Here is a 19,386-nt window from a genome sequence, read left to right as displayed (position 1 = left end):
CAATAAGTAGGCTACAATGACGTTTTCCACAAAATTCTGTTATTTAATACTTAACAGAAAATAATGTATGTAAAATAATGATGTACAAAATATGATGTATTTTGTACATCAGGGGTAGACATAAAGTAATAAAAACAAATACTGTTTAACTACAGTTTATCACTCATTGCGTCATTTCCGGCGGAGGTCAACTGACTTTGGTCATGTGGCGTTTAAAGTCAGAGGAGATCCCACGGAGAAGTGAGTGAACAACAACCGGGGCCCTTCAAACACACAAATAACAGCTCGGTGTTCCCGGTGTGTTTCTCCCGCTCACACTGCATCATGGCCTGGACTAAATACCAGCTGTTCCTCGCTGGGCTTATGCTAACAACCGGCTCTCTCAACACATTATCGGCAAAGTGAGTAAATGTGTCTTTACACTAGGGTCATGTGTTTACAGTTAGGGAGCATTTCACTGTAATTCCTTGGTGAAACAGCTGCTACAAAATGTTAACTTTACATGACGGTTGTTATTTGTAGTGCTTGCTAATTAACAGTCTAGCTTCTTTATTACATGTTTAACGAGTATTGTGTGTTAACGCATTGTTAGCTTTACAGGCGGCTAATAAACACCCATATCAAGCTGTGAGTGTGAAGGGAAGCTACGGAAAGCTAATGTGTGTGAGGATGTTCATTAACTTGATAAGATTGAAGCCAGGATGCAGATGATTATGCACAGACTCTTTAAACATAGTCAAATGACTGAAGTTATCTGGCTCTGTAACGGTATAATGCCTTTATCACGAGTTATCTGTTTTTAGGGGAATAGCCTTTTCTTTTGTATGGCACTAGTAAATCTAGGAGCTGACATAAATATCCATCTCTATGTAGTCTTACTGTGGAACTGCAAATAAGCATAACATTCACTTTCATTGAATCAGAACATAGTTTCAAAAACGTGTTACGTGTTGTTTTGTTAAACCACTAGTCAAAAATGCACCTATATGTACAATAAGAGGAACATCTGTTTTTTACTTTCAATGTACCTTTTTATAATAGCAGATACTTGCACATGCAAACCAAAACATTTGTCTGGCCTTTGCACATAAAGTAATTGATAATGGAGTATTTTTTATTCCATTCTGAAACATTTTTGTTGAGATAATCTTCTGTTGGAAGTTGAGTTGAAAGCCAATGGTATCATAATTAAGGGCTGTAAAAAAGCTTAATTTCTCAATTCACTCATTTCTTCCCGTTTGACCTTGGGAAATATGTCCAATTCCCCCAAATCTTTACATTTCAGAAGCTGGAGAGATTATCTGGTTTTTATTCTTGGTGGATACCTTGATTGACGTATCGCACCGATTTATTGAAGTCCTCTCTTATTACTGTCACGATAGGAAGAGGTTTGCTATTTTAGTCAAACAAGAAACTCGGCTATTTAACTTCCCCTATAATGTGTGATGTCAGCTTTCTGCAGCCTGACACGCTGCTGCTGTCTTTTTTGTGGGTTTTGCCAGATGAACAAAACCCTAAAATGTGATATGAATCACAGTTTGGGTGGTAATGTGTCAGACAAAGCAAGTTGTGTCATGTCGCTCTGAGAAGAAAATCAGAAACAAACAGGCAGAGTTTCACTGCAGTCACCTGACACCAGCGTCGTCACAGCGCTGTATCACTGAGTTTATTAAAGGCCTACAGAGATCAGGCAGCATTTAGACCGTGATAGGTTTGGTGTAACTTCCCTCTTTGATTTAATGTCCTCAAAATAAGCAGGAGTAGCAGATTTGGATCAAGTTTCCTTCTTGTATTGATGAGCTCAAAAGTTGTGACATTTGAAGGAAGTGCTGCATCATCACATCTCGGTACCACATTCCCTTGTCTTGCATTTTAAAGCAGACAGGATGCTCACATGCTAATCATGCTTCCTCCGACTGTCTGACAATAAAAGATGTACTCATTAACTTCATCAAATGGTTTGGTCTGACTTTACAGTGTTTTATGTGAGGGCGCAGTGGAACAAATGTTAGCTGTTGGTCAGAAAGACTTCCAAATGTTTGCTGCACAATACAACTCAGTTTTAAACCAACATAGGTTTTTCATTCTAACATAATATATACCAATATAGAGGGTTAAGAGTTGCTGTCCTTTAATCAGTTGTTTAGTTTATGACATTTCTGGGTCAAGTGAAAAATACATTCTTACAGTCTAAAGGTCGATTATTCAAGTGTCTCGTTTAGTGCCACCAACAATCCAAAAAATGCCCCAAAATGTTCAATTTAATATTATAAAGTAGATATAATTCAATTGTAATAACGTCTCCTTGTTTGACAGATGGGCGGACATGTTCTCAGCGAAGGGTTGCCGTGATGACCCCGATCATCCCTTTTCTCACCCGTTTGTCCAGGTAAGGTAATAAACGGCAGGTGACTGTATTTTATCACACTTTGCCCAAAGAAGGGAAAACTGTTGGACCTCAATTCTTTCTTGGTACACACAAGAGTGCGACTTTGGCAAAATGATCACATAGTGTTACTGGTACTGAAATGATATGGCTGAAATCATGTTTGCTCAGTGTTTTTGGAACTTAAGCTTCCATTTTTCATTTTAAAAAGCTGGGTTTATAGAAAAAAACGTGTTTATATATTGTATGTGAGCCACGTGTTGTACCAGCATACGTTTGGAAACTGTTGAGATAGTATTCAGCCCTATTAACCACAGGCCATATCCAGTATATGCAGATGTATGTCGTTGCACTTAGAATAAGCATGCCTCTTCCATAAGTCCATAATTTCAAGTCAAACAATTGAATTATCAGCTGTAAATGAAATCCAATCAGTAATTATTGAGGTCAAAGGTGAATTATAGCTCAGTTGGTAGAGCTGACAGACCATGTACTGGGGTTTGGTCCCCAAGCAGAGGACCCGGGTTCGAATCCGGCTTGGGACCATGTGCTGCGTGTCATCCCCTCTGTCTCCCCCTTTCATGTCTATCTCCCTATTAAAGGCATTGTTTGCCCAGAAAAATCTTAAAAATCGGAAAAAAAGGTGAATTATAATCTGTGTTTCCCCCTCTCCTTGTCCAGGCGGTGGGAATGTTTATGGGTGAGTTGAGCTGTCTCGTCGTCTTCTACATTTTAATCTGCCACGACAGACGTAGACCCGAGCCCAGGATAAACCCCGGGCAGAGCTTCAACCCTCTGCTCTTCTTCGCCCCAGCCATGTGTGACATGACGGCCACCTCCATCATGTATGTTGGTAAGTGACCCACAGGAGTAAACAAACACACCTGCTCTCTGCTGACGGGTTAGGAAGAGATACCCCACAGTGGTCATGTGATGTTTTTTGTTTGACATGAGGGTTTGAAACTTGTGTCCTGATCTATTCTGACTTTCAAAGGTCAAATGTTAATGACCTAGTTCCTAATGGCAAAAAACACAACAGATTATCTACTTCAGTTTAAAGAATCCATTCATCAGGAAGAAGATAATGAGGTCAAAGATAAGTTTGTTTTCCTTTGTGTGCTATGCAGCTAAAACCTTTTTAGTTTTTTTTGAGCAGCAGGAGATTTTATTTCCGTCTATTAAAACAACCTTTTGGGGAGGGGTTTGCAGCTCTCAACATGACCAGCGCCTCCAGCTTCCAGATGCTGCGTGGGGCCGTCATCATCTTCACCGGTCTGCTCTCAGTGGCGTTCTTGGGACGACGGCTGCAGAAGAGTCAGTGGCTCGGCATCCTCACCACCATCCTGGGCCTGATTATCGTCGGCCTCGCTGACTTCTTCAGCAAACACAAAGACGACACGCACAAACTCAGCGATGTCATCACAGGTGAAGTCGCATTTCAACACTCTAGAGCTTTGGAGTGTCACAATATGTTGAAAAAAAATAAAAATGTAATACGTGCAGAACATTTTTGCTTCGGTTTGTATTTGTTGTTGTTTAGCCTTTAAAAAAACATTGCTTCTCAAATTTTCTAAATCCACCTTTTAAATAGCATTGTCCCAGGTACAGGCCCACCTGGCTTTTAAAGGGAATGGGGGATAAGTCTCTGATTTCCCGGGTACACCCAGAACACACCTATTTTGCCCTAATTTACATCTGTATGTAGTTTAGTTTTTTAGGCAAAAGTGGACTTTAACACGCCATGAATGCACCCGTGCTATGTACCTAACAGCCGTGCATTTTAGCTCCTTTTAAATAGGGCCCATGGGGTTCCAGAAAAGAAAAGCAAACTAAATGTAGCCTTTATATACAGCCGTAAAGAACCAGTAAAGAACTGATCGCACCTGTACAAGCATTGTAAAGAAGTAAGCCCCAAACTTAGTACAATATAAGAGTAATTGAAACAAAAATTAAAACCACTTCTCTCTTCTGTCTTGCAGGAGACCTTCTGATCATCATGGCGCAGGTCATTGTTTCAGTGCAGATGGTTCTGGAGGAAAAGTTTGTCTACAAACACGACGTCCATCCTCTCAAAGCTGTCGGGACTGAAGGTAAGACAGTCATTCATGTGCAGTTGCAATAGGGATGTACACAGGTAGAATGAATCGAAACCTGAATGATAAAAGAAGTAAATAGGGAGGAATGTGGAGATGTTAACAGTTTGGCCTCTTATACTAAAACCTGCACATTTTGAAGGATTACAAGCAGAAAACAAAAGTTGAAAATCTTGATATAGATCATTTAATGTCTGCTCTTTATTTCCAGGTTTCTTTGGGTTCGTCGTCCTGTCGCTGCTTCTCATCCCAATGTATTTCATCCACGTGGGGAACTTCAGTGACAACCCCCGGCAGGTCCTGGAGGATGCGCTGGACGCCTTCTGTCAGATTGGACACGAGCCACTCATCCTGCTGGCTCTGCTGGGCAACACCGTCAGCATCGCCTTCTTCAACTTCGCCGGCATCAGCGTCACCAAAGAGATCAGCGCCACCACCCGCATGGTGCTGGACAGCCTGCGCACGCTGGTCATCTGGGTAGTGAGCCTGGCGCTGGGCTGGGAGCAGTTTCACGGCCTGCAGGTGTTGGGCTTCCTGGTGCTGCTGCTGGGCACGGCGCTCTACAACGGACTGCACCGCCCCCTGATGGCCAAGATACCGTGCTGTGCCGCCTGGGTGACCACCGAGGAGGAGGTGGAGGACAGCCCGGGCGAGAGGGAGAGACTTCTGGGGGACGGCAGGGTGCAGAGCGGAGACGAGAGCTAAAACAAGAGGACACTCTGTGGAAGACTCTGCACAGTTGTCAGGGATAGTCACTTTTTAAATATGTTTCTGGTTCACACCTAAGATTTTAACTGACCCTACACAATATTAGAATAGGTGGGAAAGAGCTTTTAGAGGATAGTTGGTGCTCATTTCAACTGTCTTTTTAAAGACAGACGGTAGAGAGAGATGTTTTCAGGAGCTTTTATTTTACACGGGAAAAAAAGGTAATTTTCAGCCAGTCTCAACACGAGCTCCCTACCTCTTCACACACTCTCTATTCTTAAGAAATTAAACTGACTTTTTCTCTATTATACTTAATCAGTAAAACATGGGTTAATGAAAAATACTGTCTGACAAGATATTTAAAAATTGACAATTTTCTTTTAGTTTTATGCAGATTTTCACAAATTGATGGATCATTTTCATGTTGTCTATGGTTTAAAAAGAAGATGCTTTGGGACAGAGGGTTGCAGACCGGAGACAGGAGCTTAAACTTGAGGGCTATCTTTTTAAATATGTTATACTTACAGAATTGTATAACATGTGGGAGTGTTTAAGTTCTTTTAGAGGTCACAACGGTACTTAGTATACATTTTCGAACAAACTGTGCAAGAAAGACAATTAGTTACCTGATTTTTAGACCAACAGTGAACAGGAGCCTTTTTGGGGGATTTACCAAGTTGGAAAAGGACAGTTAAGTCCAAAACAAATACCAGCCTTACTCCTGGTATACATACGTTACATACTTAAATTGACTGTATAATTTAGTAAAACACAGGTTAATAATGAAGAATGTCAACTTTCCTTATAGTTTTGTTCAGATTTTCTTGAATCAATGGATAATGCTCATGTTGTTTTTGATAATGTCTTTGGAACGGGTTCTTATTGTTTAATTGTTGCTGTGCAGTATGACTGTGCCAAAATGTTTTCACTGAGTTTCAGTACTAGTAGTATTTTCTAATCAAACAGGGGAGTCGTTTTTTTTTTATTATTTTAGTTAAAATAAGTGAATGGGTGCAGAAATCAGTTTTTCAAATGTCTGTATATTCGCTTGCTGGAATTTAAATATGTGCAGATTTATTGGTACAGATGGACATGTATCAAAGGACTGAATGATTTGCACTGCATGTCCTTCTCTACTTAGTATTTTGAAGGCTTTAACGTACACTAAGAAAAAGGGAACTGTCATTTAATCACACTTGTTGAATGATGTGTTAGCATTTTTACTCAGGCCTGTGTAGACCTGCAGAAAACTACAGTCAATGGGTTTCATGAAATGTAATGTAATGACAAAAAAGGGTTTTTTTTAAAATACACTTTTAAAACCATCCACAATGTCTTGAAACATGTTTTTGGCTGCCTGGTAAATATTGTGTTACAGTTGTTAACCCAAAGAAATATTACGAATATTCTCTGTGTCGAACTTCTCATTGGTGAGTATTTGCGGATTTTCTTTTGCCATATATTGTTCATTTAATAAGTTAGCAAATGTTTGTAGAAAAAAAGATATTTGAAGATCTCATTTCGGACCTTCATTACTTCAATTGTCTAAACGTTTTATATTTTTTATGAAATTCAGACACATTTCTGACAAAGACATGGCGTTCAGCAGCAGCCAGTAATGAGTCCGGTGTCACCGCTCGGGCAGCAGCAGCTGACACCTGCTGACACTTCCTGAGTCAACTCTGCTTCCTCCCTGAAGACCGCTCCTGTGCTTTAATGGAGGTCAAAGGTTAAACGCAGAAATCCCCTCGAGATCTACACACACGACCCCCGTCCAGCTCCAGGAACAGGATGAAGGAAAAAGTGCTAATTGACCAAACACACACGAACACACTGATTGAGAAGTCAATGTCGTACTATAACTATAACCAGCTGCAAAAAGGGTTTACTCCGTAAAAAAGACAAAATATTATGTGTTTTTTATTTGTAATGCATGTGTTAAGAGTACCTTGATTACATGAACAAAACAAAAAATCCTTATTTAAAATGTACATTCTTTAATCACTGTATAGAGGGGACCAACTGTGGGTCCAGCTTAATTGTATTTTTGTTATATTCTTATATTTCATTAGATAGATTGATAGAATCGGAGGATGAAACCCTCTTTATTAGTCACATACATTCACACAGCAGAGCACACAGTGAAATTGGTCCTCTGCATTTAACCCATCCTAGTACTAGGAGCAGTGGGCAGCTGTCGTGCAGTGCCCGGGGAGCAATGGTGAGGGGGGATTGGAGGTGTCCCGTGCCTTGCTCAAGGGCACCACAGCAGGGCCCAGGAAGTGAACTGGGACCTCTCCAAGTAGCAGTCCACTTCCCATATTTCAAGTCTGTTCGGGGACTTGAACCGGCGACCCTACGATTCCCAGTCCAAGCCCCTACTGACTGAGCCACTGCTGGACTATTAGGTTATTTTTAAAGAATTTTTAAGTTTAAAATGAACACACACACACACACACACACACACACACACACACAAACACACACATGCACACACACACATTGATTGTCACGGTAAAACACGACATGACCACTAGATGGCAGCAGTTTCCTAAGAAATGAACGCAGCTCTTCGTTGTGTGTGGCTGGTTCTGGTTATGGGCTGAGGAAAGGACTTATGATCTACGGTAAAACCATAAGTATAAAGCAGAAATCTTTTTTGTAAATGTATGTTTAGAGAAATATTTAAATGGCCATAAATTTGCTATATTTTTAATGAAGAACCATCCTCTGGAAAATAAATATTTGCAATCCTAAAATCGTAAACATCATGTAGAGACAATATCTTCTGGAATATACTATTACTTGGAGCATTGCATATCAGAGTTGTATGAAAAAGTCTCACGATTATTTCGATATTACAAAATGCTATAGGTCTAATTTCTCCTCTTTTTTTTTTTTTTAGAATAAACTACATTTTATTTTTTTTGTGTTTGTCGCTGGGGGATGCCAGCGCAATACAGATGTGAAGCAGATTTTGTTTTAGGGAGATGTGGTGCAGGATTCACAGCCTCTGATATATATATATATTGAAAAAAGGGGGATTAAAATAAACCAAAACAGTAGAGAAGAGACTCCTGGGACAGCATGGAAAAACATTTACAGTAGCTGTTTTCTGCACACATGTGTCCCAATGCGATGTGTCCTCCCCCGAGAAAAAGTGACCTGCTGCATAAACCCAGAGCAGAAAATAGGCCTGTGAAAAAGATAGATACTGTATATCAATTTATCTAACCAACAATATACAGGCCTTTTTTGATTTGAACCTCAATAATAATGTTTTAAATAAAGATGTGTATGTCATTTATGTCATGTTTTCAGGAGATCTAACCTGTCTGTAATGCATCTTCAGCCCTGCTGTTTGGAGTATCTCAGCTGATGAATCGTATTTTTCCGTCTCTGCTGCGGATTGATATTGCCGAGATGAAAGCCATGGCCGCTGCACGGTGAGATGCTCTGCTGTGCATCAGATTGCAGCAGCAAAACAGTTCTTATCAATGCATCACCTGTAAATATTTCTGCACAATTCGTTTAGTTATGCATGCCTACAAATGCTACATTTTGCAGTTTTAGCCACATATTTAATCCTGAATTTAAAAAATGTTGAACCACAAATTCAATGCAAAAAGGGGGAAAAGGGGAAACCAGTTTACATAGATAGTTAATTTGAGTATTTTATATAATCTGCTATATGTCCCTTGTTTAAATACGTAATTCAGATCATATCTGACCCAAATTAGTTTATTTCCCAGTGCTTTATTCTGCTCATGCAGCTCGCCTCAGCAGCAGCAGGCCTAATGGTTTGTTATTATGACCTTTTGTGTTTCCATTAGCCTCCTCCTGCAGTATTTGGCTTACAGCTTGTGATTTAACCGTGTGTACATTTGCACACTGGAGCTGCAGAGGACCCTGAACCTGCCGCACAAGAGGTGACTTTAATCTGTCCTAATGTAAACACGTGGCTTTGCTCAAAGGCACTGAGTCACCATCATATTTAAAAGCTTCCATTAAAGCAGCTCCTTTAGCGTGTTTACAGCGGAGGCCACAGCGGGGTGAGTGTGATTAGTCTAGCACTCCAATGTCCAGATAATGACCACTTAATGTTTTAAACCCCGACTGTGCAGAGAGCAGGCTGCCACCACAAAAGGAAACATGGCGGCCATTCATAACCAAGGAGTCCAATGGGTTCACTTTAATATGTCGACCTCTCATTTTTCACCCTGTTTAAAGTGGAGAATTTTTTTGTCATTTGGGTTATTAATAGGTTATTTGAAGTGCTGGAAACATCCCTCGGACAGTTTATTGACTTAAATGACCAACCACACAGTGTAAAAATACTCTGCTAAGTCAAAGTCCTGCATTCAAAAGTGTACTTAAGTTAATAAGTAGATCCTTCTTTCAGAATTATTAGTTTTATACTATTAAGTCAATTATTAATGCTTACATTAATGTTGCAGCTGCCAATGTGAAGTTATAGATGGCTTGTGAATTTCAATCAAAAAGCTTTTATCTACACTAATATATATACTTTATTTGATGACTGTATTTATTCTTATGAATCGTAATATGCAATGTAAGTCATTCAAACTTTCAAATAAATGTTGTGGTTTGAAAGTAGAGCAGCAGAGGATTCAAATGAAGTACCCGTAAAATTGTGTTAGAGTAAAATACTGGAGTACATGTACTTAGTTATTTTTCCTGCAGGTTATTATGAGTAGCTACTCCCGAAATGTTATAGTTTACTGCTGAGCGTTTACAGATCATCACCTGCTGTAAGTCCACATGGAGTCAGTGTAACACTTATTTAACACCTGAAATATAAAAATCTCCCAACACATTATACACCACATGATTTAATAATCAACACTTATTATACTAAAGCCGTTTAGACTATCATATATTTTGGTTTATTCATTTGATCAGATTCTTAGGTCAAAGTTTTTTTGGTTGATTATTTTGTCTCCTACAGGAACAGCTGCTGCAGTCGCTCAACAGTCGACTACATACAGAAACAAAAGCAGTGCTGTAATGTAAGTAACAGCTTAATTATGAGTTATTGTACTTAACTTGAGTGTTTTCATGTAATGCCAATTTATACCTTGACTACCTTTTGCAGGGAAACATTGTGCTATTTTATTTTACTCCTTGGAAATTTATTTGACAGATTTTGTTAAAAACATATTTTTAAAATGCAGGATTTCTACACAAAGCAGAACAAAACAGATCCTAGGAGTGACATTTCACCTCCTACATGCAAATGACAACTCATTTAAGTTCATCTCCACATCAGAGAGAGTTCAGTATTTGAATTATCTTGGATATATTTAGGATCAGATGAACGGGGACAGTGTTGTTTGGACTTCATACACATCCCTCACTTTTTTTTTTTCCTCCTCTCTGGAAATGATGGCAGGGTGCCATACAGAAGGCTGTGTACAATGGCCCAGGTCCCATTAAATCTGCGAAAGTTCCTTCCTGAGGCAAACATTGCCAGAAATAGTAATCTTGGCTTGGAGCTGCAGTCTTACAGAGGGGGAGCAATAATTCTCACTGTAATAATGGAAATCATTTAATTTTGTCCCTGTAGCCTGTGATCCTGCAGGGCTTCAGTTCGAGGTGCTCATTCTCTCTTCCTCCGCCTGATAAGACTTCCTGAAAAACACTCAGCCAGCAATTAGGCCACAACAATGGGCTCCGTCAGACGCTTTAAATTTCAGGTAGAGATGGTGCACAGCAGCACGCCTTTGTTTTCATCCACAGTGGACATGTGACTCAGAAAAGCTTTCTTATGCTGTTTGTTTAAGCTGCACTTCAGGCTGTTAAATAAGGCAATCTACAGGAGACCTGCTGCCTTCTCTGAGAAGATAAGGCAAATAATCAGTCAGTGAATAATAACTTTATAGTCATTGTATCATGTTTTAACAGGGAGGTAGTTGTGAATGGAAAATCACAATCATGTCTGTGTCACTTGAATATATTTTGGTCTTTCAGCACTGTCAAATAATGAGTAATAAAATGTTCCCCTCTTTTCAATAAATGTATTATACCTTTAAATAATAATGTAGTGCATGATTGTGTGTGGACATCCCCCTAATGCTGGAAAAACACTGTCATAAAAGTCCAAGAACTAAAACTGTATTTACAATTGTCTTTGAGTCAGGGACAATGGTGTGTTTCCCAAGTACTTCAGAAGAAGACAATCAGACTTTTATTTTTAGGATTTTTACGAGGGATTTTTCTATTGTTGCCGACAGATTCAGCCCTGCAGCTCGAACAGTCCTTTAAGCAGAGACAGGAGTCGCTGGCACTGGCAGTAATCCCACCTGCCATCATTTACAGCTCCACTGAGGACCGGCCTGGAAAAGGGAAATAAAGGTGAATAATAGTATCCTGCAGGGCCCGGCCTGAAAAAGTCATATTTCAGTTTTGCAGGTGATTTGTGGATCAAATGTGTGGCTTTTTTTACAGCTTTTTCAGACCTGGTCTTTAACAGTGAATGGCTCTGATATGAAGGCTAAAAGTGTGTAACAAAATGACACTTTATGCTGCAGTTTGGTGTTTATAATCAAGTGTTGGGTTAAAACACATATAATATAAAAAATCAAAAAATACCACATATGTCATCATCAGACTGCAAGATTATTTCATGGCTACTTTTACAACTGTGTCTTTAGTTTATTCTGCACTGGACAAGAAATAATCCTATATTAAACATTTAAATAATATACCTTTTCGCTAAAGATTCTACATTTCTTTCAATTATAAAATAAAAAAATATAGGTAGACAAATTTCAGAGTTGACTTGTTTATGTATGGAATACAATCTCACACTTAATATATGTTATGCTAAATTATTTAAATCGTTTGTGTGTGTGGAGACATTTTAAAAATCAGTCTTTGATTGCTTCTTTCAACTTAAACAGTTTTTTATCAGGAAAATAAAACGCGTTTCTGCACAAAAAGATCCAGCAAAGACTATAAGGAAATGATGACGGGTCTTCTTTCTTTCTACAGTAAAATCTCAATTTAAACAATTCAAATATGCACCAATTGTAATTTAAAACCCGAAATTAACCATGTTTTCTTAAGTTTATGATTGCAAACAGTAAATGCTCTTGTGAATTATGTACAAATTGAACCTCAGTTTGACAGTCAGAGTTGGTTATAAAGTCTGATCTGAGGCCTGTGTGTTTTAATGCTTCCCACTGAAAAGCTAATCAGCACCTGAAATAGCTCGAGGCGTGCAGCGTCTGCTACATCCTCTTCCCTGGATTGTTTTGACTGCATGATGGAGGGCAAACGTTAAATCTCTATTTCTAATTTTAACCCGGAAAAGTGTCACTCGAAAACAGCATGATAGGAGGCAGTCAGGGTCATCTGCGCTTCCGGCTTTATGAATCAGGACTAAATGAATGCGGGCTTCAGAAGCCATTGTTTCCACACATGCGAGAGAAACATGCGATCTGGGGGGGAGGGGGGGGGGGGAGAGAACAGTAGAGAGGCGAGAGAGTTCATTTTTATTGACAGTTAGAACAAATATATGAACTTGAACTGTAAACACGATTATTGAAGTTATTACTGGATATTTAAAATGTATAGTTTTAGGTCATTAAGGACGATTTAGTTCAAGTTCAAACCACAGAGACTATTATAATGTTTATTTCTACTATTTTAATTATAACATGTTATTGGCCCACTCCCAACGTGTGAATCTTGAGGGGCCTCGCGGATGAAGTATCGCCTCTGAAGTTAATTGTGTTTTGGTTTAAGAGGGGAATCGGTTTCCTTTGTTTATTATGAGCATGGGGACGGATTTGCGTCACCGTGCAACTTGCAGGTCGAGATAAAGTTGCACAAATATTGAAAAAGGGAAGTTCTAACAGTCATTATAAAAGGCCCCCACTCCGCTCCGGAAGAAATAAGGATTTCTGCTGTATCCTAAAATACTAAAACTGTTTCTATTTTGGGGGCAAATCTAGCAGGAATATCCGCTCATTTAACACGAATCACAGCCCATCAAAAACAGGATGAGAGGAGCTGATAGAGCCTCTCCTTGGCCGGGGTCATATGATTACAGGTCGGGTCTCTGGGTTGTTTTGCAGGTCATTTATTAAATAATCAACTTTACACAACCGTTTGGGATTATGATTGGGATTTTTCGATTTCAAGTTTATTTTAGCAGGGCTAAATGTTGAAAACTGACTCTGTAAAAATATAATATATATCCACTGTGTGCACTGTGATTATTTCCACAAAGAAAAATGGAATAGAACATGAGAGTCAATGGCTGTAATGTTTTTGTTTGCGGTGATGGGTTGGGGTACTCTTTAAGTGATCAATCCATCATCTCAGGATCAACATTTCTGCGAAGTGTGTGTGTGTGTGTGTGTGTGTGTGTGTGTGTGTGTGTGTGTGTGTGTGTGTGTGTGTGTGTGTGTGTGTGTGTGTGTGTGTGTGTGCGTGCGTGCGTGCCTGCATGTGTGTGTGTGTGTGTGTCATCCTCATTTGTTAGGGCGTGATGTCCGCGAATGCAAAACATCCATTGGCTCAGAAAGCGACCAATCAGTGTCAGCGGAGACTTCAGAGTGAAGCTTCGGGTTTGGATTTCAGAGTTGGGAGAGCGATTTTGGCACTGACAAAAAGAGGACGGTCATCTATCCCCCTAAAACGCCATCCCTGCCTTTTTCCTTTTACATGCATGTCAGTTTATACCCTCTACTGACAAACAATAAGGCGCGTTAGAGGCTGCGGGATGTACACGGCCGGGCTCAACCCGTTTTACGCGTCAAATTTTAGCCTCTGGTCGGCGTACTGCGCAGGGGGCTTCGCTGTGGATACCATCAAGAAACCGTCCTTTTGCATCGCAGACATTTTGCAGGCTGGAGATGCAGAGAACATGCCGGGATCCTCTGCCCTCATGGTGCATATGGGACACCACCATCACCGGGCGCAGCACGGCAGCTCGCCGCTGCGCCCGTCTCCAGTCGCGCCGGAGCCGTCCGTGTACGGTGCGAGGGTGAGTCCGGGCTCCCCTTACCACAGACACGGACTACAGCTCACATCAGTCTCCAGGACTGCGTTCAACTCCCAGCAAACTCCTCCGCCTTCAAGCAAAGACCTCAAATTCGGAATTGATCGGATATTGTCGACAGATTTTGACCATAAAGGCAAAGAAAAGTCGTCATTAAGAGGTGAGATTTTATTACACAACGCATATATGTGGTGTTTATAGAGAGCCTTCCTGTCATGTCAGCCAAAGAAAACAATACATAGGGGTATATTTATGGCCTTAAAGTTATGTATGAATGATTACATTAAGTAGTCCAAACTTTAGAAAGTGAAGCTAGAGTAAAGTCAGTACCAGATTATAACTTTATAACTTTAAGGCGCCCTGTAAGGGGATCCTGTGCTCAGATGCCCCCAAACACAAAGGTCAGGATCTGATGAAGTCACACCTGAACCCAGGCTTTGAGTTTGTTTGGATGGTCTCTCTAAACACTAGACCATCTTGCCCCCCAAAGTTGTGAGTCTTTGTTTCCTGACTGAAGCCCCTCATCTCTCGCTCTGTAACAGATCTCACATCCATCGTTAGCTCGAACCGTCAGTCAGGGATCCAGATCCCCATTCAGCCTGCGGCCAGCCAGTACTTCTCCTGCATAGACCCCGGGATGAGCGACGCGTCCTCCATGATGAGTTCACTAGGCAGCAGCAGCAGCAGGCATTCAGGCCAGCATCAGTTTCAGGACACCTTCCCAGGTAGTCACCACATGTAGGACATACAACAGACAGGAAACTGTCCCTGCAGCTCTCTGTGTGTCTTGAGCTGTGAGACACCTGCAGTCAATCCTCTGGTTTCTCTTCTCTTTTTGTATATTTAACCTCCTCTTCTTCATCTCTTTTAGGTCCGTATGCTGTCCTCACTAAAGACACGATGCCACAGACGTACAAGAGGAAGAGGTCGTGGTCCAGGGCAGTGTTTTCTAACCTGCAGAGGAAAGGACTGGAGAAGAGATTTGAGATACAGAAATATGTCACCAAACCAGACAGAAAACAGCTGGCTGCGATGCTCGGGCTTACAGACGCTCAGGTAAACATGATGCACAGGTTTTATTTTATAGATTTAAAAATACTTATATTTTATTATTTGTTTTCCCCAAGGTTTGGCAATAAAGAGTTTTATAAAAGGACAATGACAGCAATGCAAAAATTATGAAGCTTTATAAGTGTCCCTTCCCATCTTTGTAGTATGTTTATTTGGGGGGGGGGGGGTATGGTTTAATTAATTTTTTTAATGTATTTTCCTCATGGACGCCATTTAAATGTTGTAGCCTTTATATTTGCTGCATGATAGTGCAAATGTATTAAATATATTAAATCATTGAATAGGGAGCTAACGAAGAGTTGGTCATAAACCCCATTCAAAAATAAAATCACCACACATCAACATTTTTTATATTCGATTTCAAACTATTTAGAAGTTCTCATATTCAAAATATTTTGTATAAAATATTTGTTTCTTCTTTAAACCATTTACATGTCATGTCAGGTCATATATTGCTGTCATCACTCTTCCAGCTTCTAAAGGAAATTGAAATGAACAATTTCTTTGGTGTCCTCTCGGCCTGACCAATGGAAATAATATAACATTTAAATGGCTGCAGTCAATTTATTTATGTTTATAAAATAGCATAAGTGTTGATTTCTTTGCAAAAAGCGTCCTCCTCAAAGATCCATTTCAGGACAGGAACTTTAGATATACAAGTCATTAAAAATGATCTATAAAACGGAAGATGTCCAAATATTTAATTGAAGCTGCATCATAAATGTTTGGTGCAACCTGATTGGCTGAGAGGTCACCAGTTGGTGTTTACATTTCATCACGATGTACAAACGTCAGAGCCTCTTAACCTCACCCAACATGTCAACATTAATAAAAACACAGATCATCTTATTTTATTACTATTTATATTTTAAAACATTAAATGGGAAATATTTGTATAGTATTGCAATAAGGCTAGGAACATATATCCTGTCATCTAGTAATGTTTAATAATATTATTTGCACTTGTTATGCTGCTCTCGTGAACAGGTTTTCCTTGCAAAGACATTCACGTTTACTGTATGGCCTTTATGAGTGCAGCCTTTTACCTTATTATAAAAAATATGAAAGAGTAAGAAAAAACCCTATTGAGGATATCCAAATAACTTTCTGACTAATACATTATTTATTTTATTTCCTAAAGACAACCAAAACATTTTTTTTCAAACATACGTATTTATTCCCTTAAAAAGTAAATAAAGAACTCCTTATTTGTTAGCTGGAAATTACAGGCACGTTTAATAAAACAATTAATTCGTGGATTTTTCAAAACTCCTACAGATTGATGTCCCAGCTCTACAAATACAAACAGCTTTATTTAACAGTATTTTTTTTGTGTGTGTGTTTTCAGGTTAAGGTCTGGTTCCAGAACAGGCGCATGAAGTGGAGGCACTCCAAAGAGGCGCAGGCTCAGAAGGACAAGGAGAAGGAGCAGCCGGAGAAGAGCTCCTCCGAGGCGGGCAGGGAGCCTCAAGAGCCGGCAGAGGAGGAGTCCGAGTGTGAGAGCGAGGGACGGAGCGAGTGTGAGTCCGACGAGGCTCCGGAGGAGGAACACTCTGACGGACATTTGGACATTTCCGAGCAGACAAACAAAACCAGCGTCATCATGAATGGGATCGGGCCTGCCAGCAGCGCGGAGGCGGCGGCCGCAGACCCGGAAGCCTCTCCAATACTCATATGAACCTTTAGATATATGAACTATGAGTTTACTTTGTATTATTTCGACAGAAGAACAACAGTGATGTGGACGGTTAACTCAATAGGTCATCTGCAACGTAAAGTCAGGCCTGTATGCGTCTAATTCCTGAAGAGCAACCAGAGTTTTATCTATTCAAAATGACATGTTATTTTAGCCCAGACACAAGGAATACAGCCCAAATTAATTCGTTGATTATATTATATTCCGTCTATTTTTTTTGTTGCTTCCTTTAAGGCTCTTATAATAAAATATCAGGATATTTTACATTTAAAAATCATACCACCCCCAGGTATTTCCTTACTGTCGTTTTCCTCCCAAGAGCTTTGGTGTGCGTCATGTTTTTCCTCATCTGGAGGAAATAATACGGTTGTGAATTTTATTTGTTAGGTTATGAACCACTCGTTTTATGTGATAAATGAAATCTCAGAAAATCGCAGAAGTGTTCATGTATTATTTAGTTTGTCTGGATATATGGTTGTGCTATTTTGTTAATAATAATTTGCACTGAAAATATTGTAAATAAAATGTTTCTTACTTTGAAAATCATTAAGATGTTGTATTATTATTAGAATCCTCAGAAGTCAGTTTATTATTTTTTGTCAGCTCATTTTGTGAAGTTTGTGGAGTTATTCTTTATCCTATTTTATTCTTTTTGCTTTTGCATGCTTGGGAAAAATAAATTTTCAACAATAGAAGATGTTGCATGCACTTAAATATGCAACAAAATAAATGCATAGAAGTAACTTGTATAAGTGCTCTAAAACATGTGGTGATTTAATCCACACGAAACAAAAAAACTAAAGATTATAACAAGCAATCAAAAATAAAACAATTGAAAAATGTAGCATCTTTATTTCAAACAGTCTAAACAAGGTAGTGGACCAAATAATACCTCCATTATAAATGTATATATATTCTTCTCCTCTCATATAAATAAATATGTATAAGCACATTAACGTATCTCAGTGAAATTCCTTCTGAGGATGTTGAGGCTCCAGCAACAGAAAGTGAGAGAGAAGAAGAAGAAGAGGGTAATTTATAGTTTGTATACATTTGCTGGCTCCAGATAGCAGCGACGACCCGGATGAGTATATTTTATGTATCCAGACGCAGATACGATCAACATCTCCTCCATTTATAGTGCTGCTCATAACCTCCCTCTGAGTCCACTCAGATCTGCTCCCTTTTTATTATGACTACAACAAAAACCAACAGAGAGCACAGAGAAGTGTTGAAATGTTATTTCTCAATCAGCCTTATCACAAAGGTGACTGCTCAAGATTCACAAGCTATAAGAAATGTACATCATTGCTGCAAGACACATCCAAACCCTGCTCATGTGCAGCACAATTAAACCTGTTAAAGGATGTTTAACGACATGATGTCATGACACACTCCCTCCCTTTACATGTCTATTAACTCTACCTGTGTCTGTCAGAGCAATTATATTTTATAAGAGCCTCATAAATCTGGAATGACACACAATGTGTTTTTACTGTCTTTTTTTCAAACTCTACTTGAGTTCTAACTTACCGTCAGTGACTTGACAATGATCAATATTCCAATGTAGTCATCATAAATGTCAGGTATTGTTGTTGCAAAAACCGTGTGTGTGTGTGTGTGTGTGTGTGTGTGTGTGTGTGTGTGTGTATGCTGTAATTCTGTTTAAGCTTTGCTTGTAGTAGATTCTTGGTATTGGTATTTATAGTGGCCTCATATTAGTCCATTTTAAAGCAACCACATCTCAATTCCTAAGAAATGATAAATGATTATATTAAAGGGTATTATATTAAACTTGACAACAGCATCAGGCAGTTGTGGAGACAAACAAAGTACATTTTCTCTGGTAACTGTACGTATACCATTTTTGAGGTACTTGTACTTTGCATGGGTACCATTTTATGCAACTCTATACTTCTTCAAAATTTTAGAGGCCAATATTGTTATTTTTACTCAACAGATTAATATTATAAAATACGAATAAACTAAAAAGTTATGATGTATTATCGTTTAACTTCCCAGTGAAGAAAGCAGTTAAAATAAACCCAATTTATTACTCTTTAACATAAAAATGATGCTTACACATAGATGCATAGTCATTATAATCCAGTGATACAACAGGTTACACTATGTTTAATGAGTCCTTTTACTTTTTACAACACTGAAAAAACTGAAATGTTGTCTTTACTTAAATATATTTTCCACCTAACTGTATTAGGTAAGTTGAAAGCAATAATGTTAATGTATAGGCTCAACTTAATAACATTGCTTTCAACTAACCTAATCAGGGCCGGTTCTGGAGGGGTAGCAACGGGAGCAATTGCACCCGGGCCGGTCTGGAGGGGGGGCCCAAAAAAATAAAAAAATAGAAGAAAAATTCAGATTTCTCTCTGATCCTGCA

At 39.3% G+C, this 19,386-nt stretch overlaps 2 protein-coding genes across 3 annotated transcripts; both read left to right on the top strand.

Moving 5' to 3' along the window:
- Window positions 1-185: 185 nt before the first annotated feature.
- On the top strand, window positions 186-6,512 carry slc35f6 (solute carrier family 35 member F6). Its single transcript, XM_063902553.1, has 6 exons — window positions 186-401; window positions 2,317-2,389; window positions 3,068-3,239; window positions 3,596-3,811; window positions 4,366-4,476; window positions 4,691-6,512. The coding sequence occupies exons 1-6, from the start codon at window positions 325-327 to the stop codon at window positions 5,182-5,184; spliced, it is 1,143 nt and encodes a 380-aa protein (XP_063758623.1). The 5' UTR covers window positions 186-324; the 3' UTR covers window positions 5,185-6,512.
- Window positions 6,513-13,765: 7,253 nt separating this feature from the next.
- hlx1 (H2.0-like homeo box 1 (Drosophila)) lies at window positions 13,766-17,531 on the top strand. 2 transcript variants are annotated; one of them, XM_063901370.1, is made up of 4 exons: window positions 13,766-14,378; window positions 14,761-14,943; window positions 15,090-15,274; window positions 16,638-17,531. In XM_063901370.1, exons 1-4 carry the CDS (start codon window positions 13,940-13,942, stop codon window positions 16,965-16,967), a joined length of 1,137 nt encoding a protein of 378 aa, XP_063757440.1. In that variant the 5' UTR covers window positions 13,766-13,939; the 3' UTR covers window positions 16,968-17,531. The 2 variants fall into 2 exon arrangements, with proteins under 2 accessions (XP_063757440.1, XP_063757442.1); XM_063901372.1 differs by lacking the exon at window positions 14,761-14,943 and having other exon boundaries at window positions 13,767-14,378.
- The last annotated feature ends 1,855 nt before the right edge of the window (window positions 17,532-19,386 follow it).

The sequence above is a fragment of the Eleginops maclovinus genome, chromosome 15, assembly GCF_036324505.1.
Source record: "Eleginops maclovinus isolate JMC-PN-2008 ecotype Puerto Natales chromosome 15, JC_Emac_rtc_rv5, whole genome shotgun sequence".
NCBI classification, from domain to species: Eukaryota; Metazoa; Chordata; class Actinopteri; order Perciformes; family Eleginopidae; genus Eleginops; species Eleginops maclovinus.
Note: the sequence above shows the minus strand (reverse complement) of the source record. Positions and strands in the feature narration are given on the sequence as shown.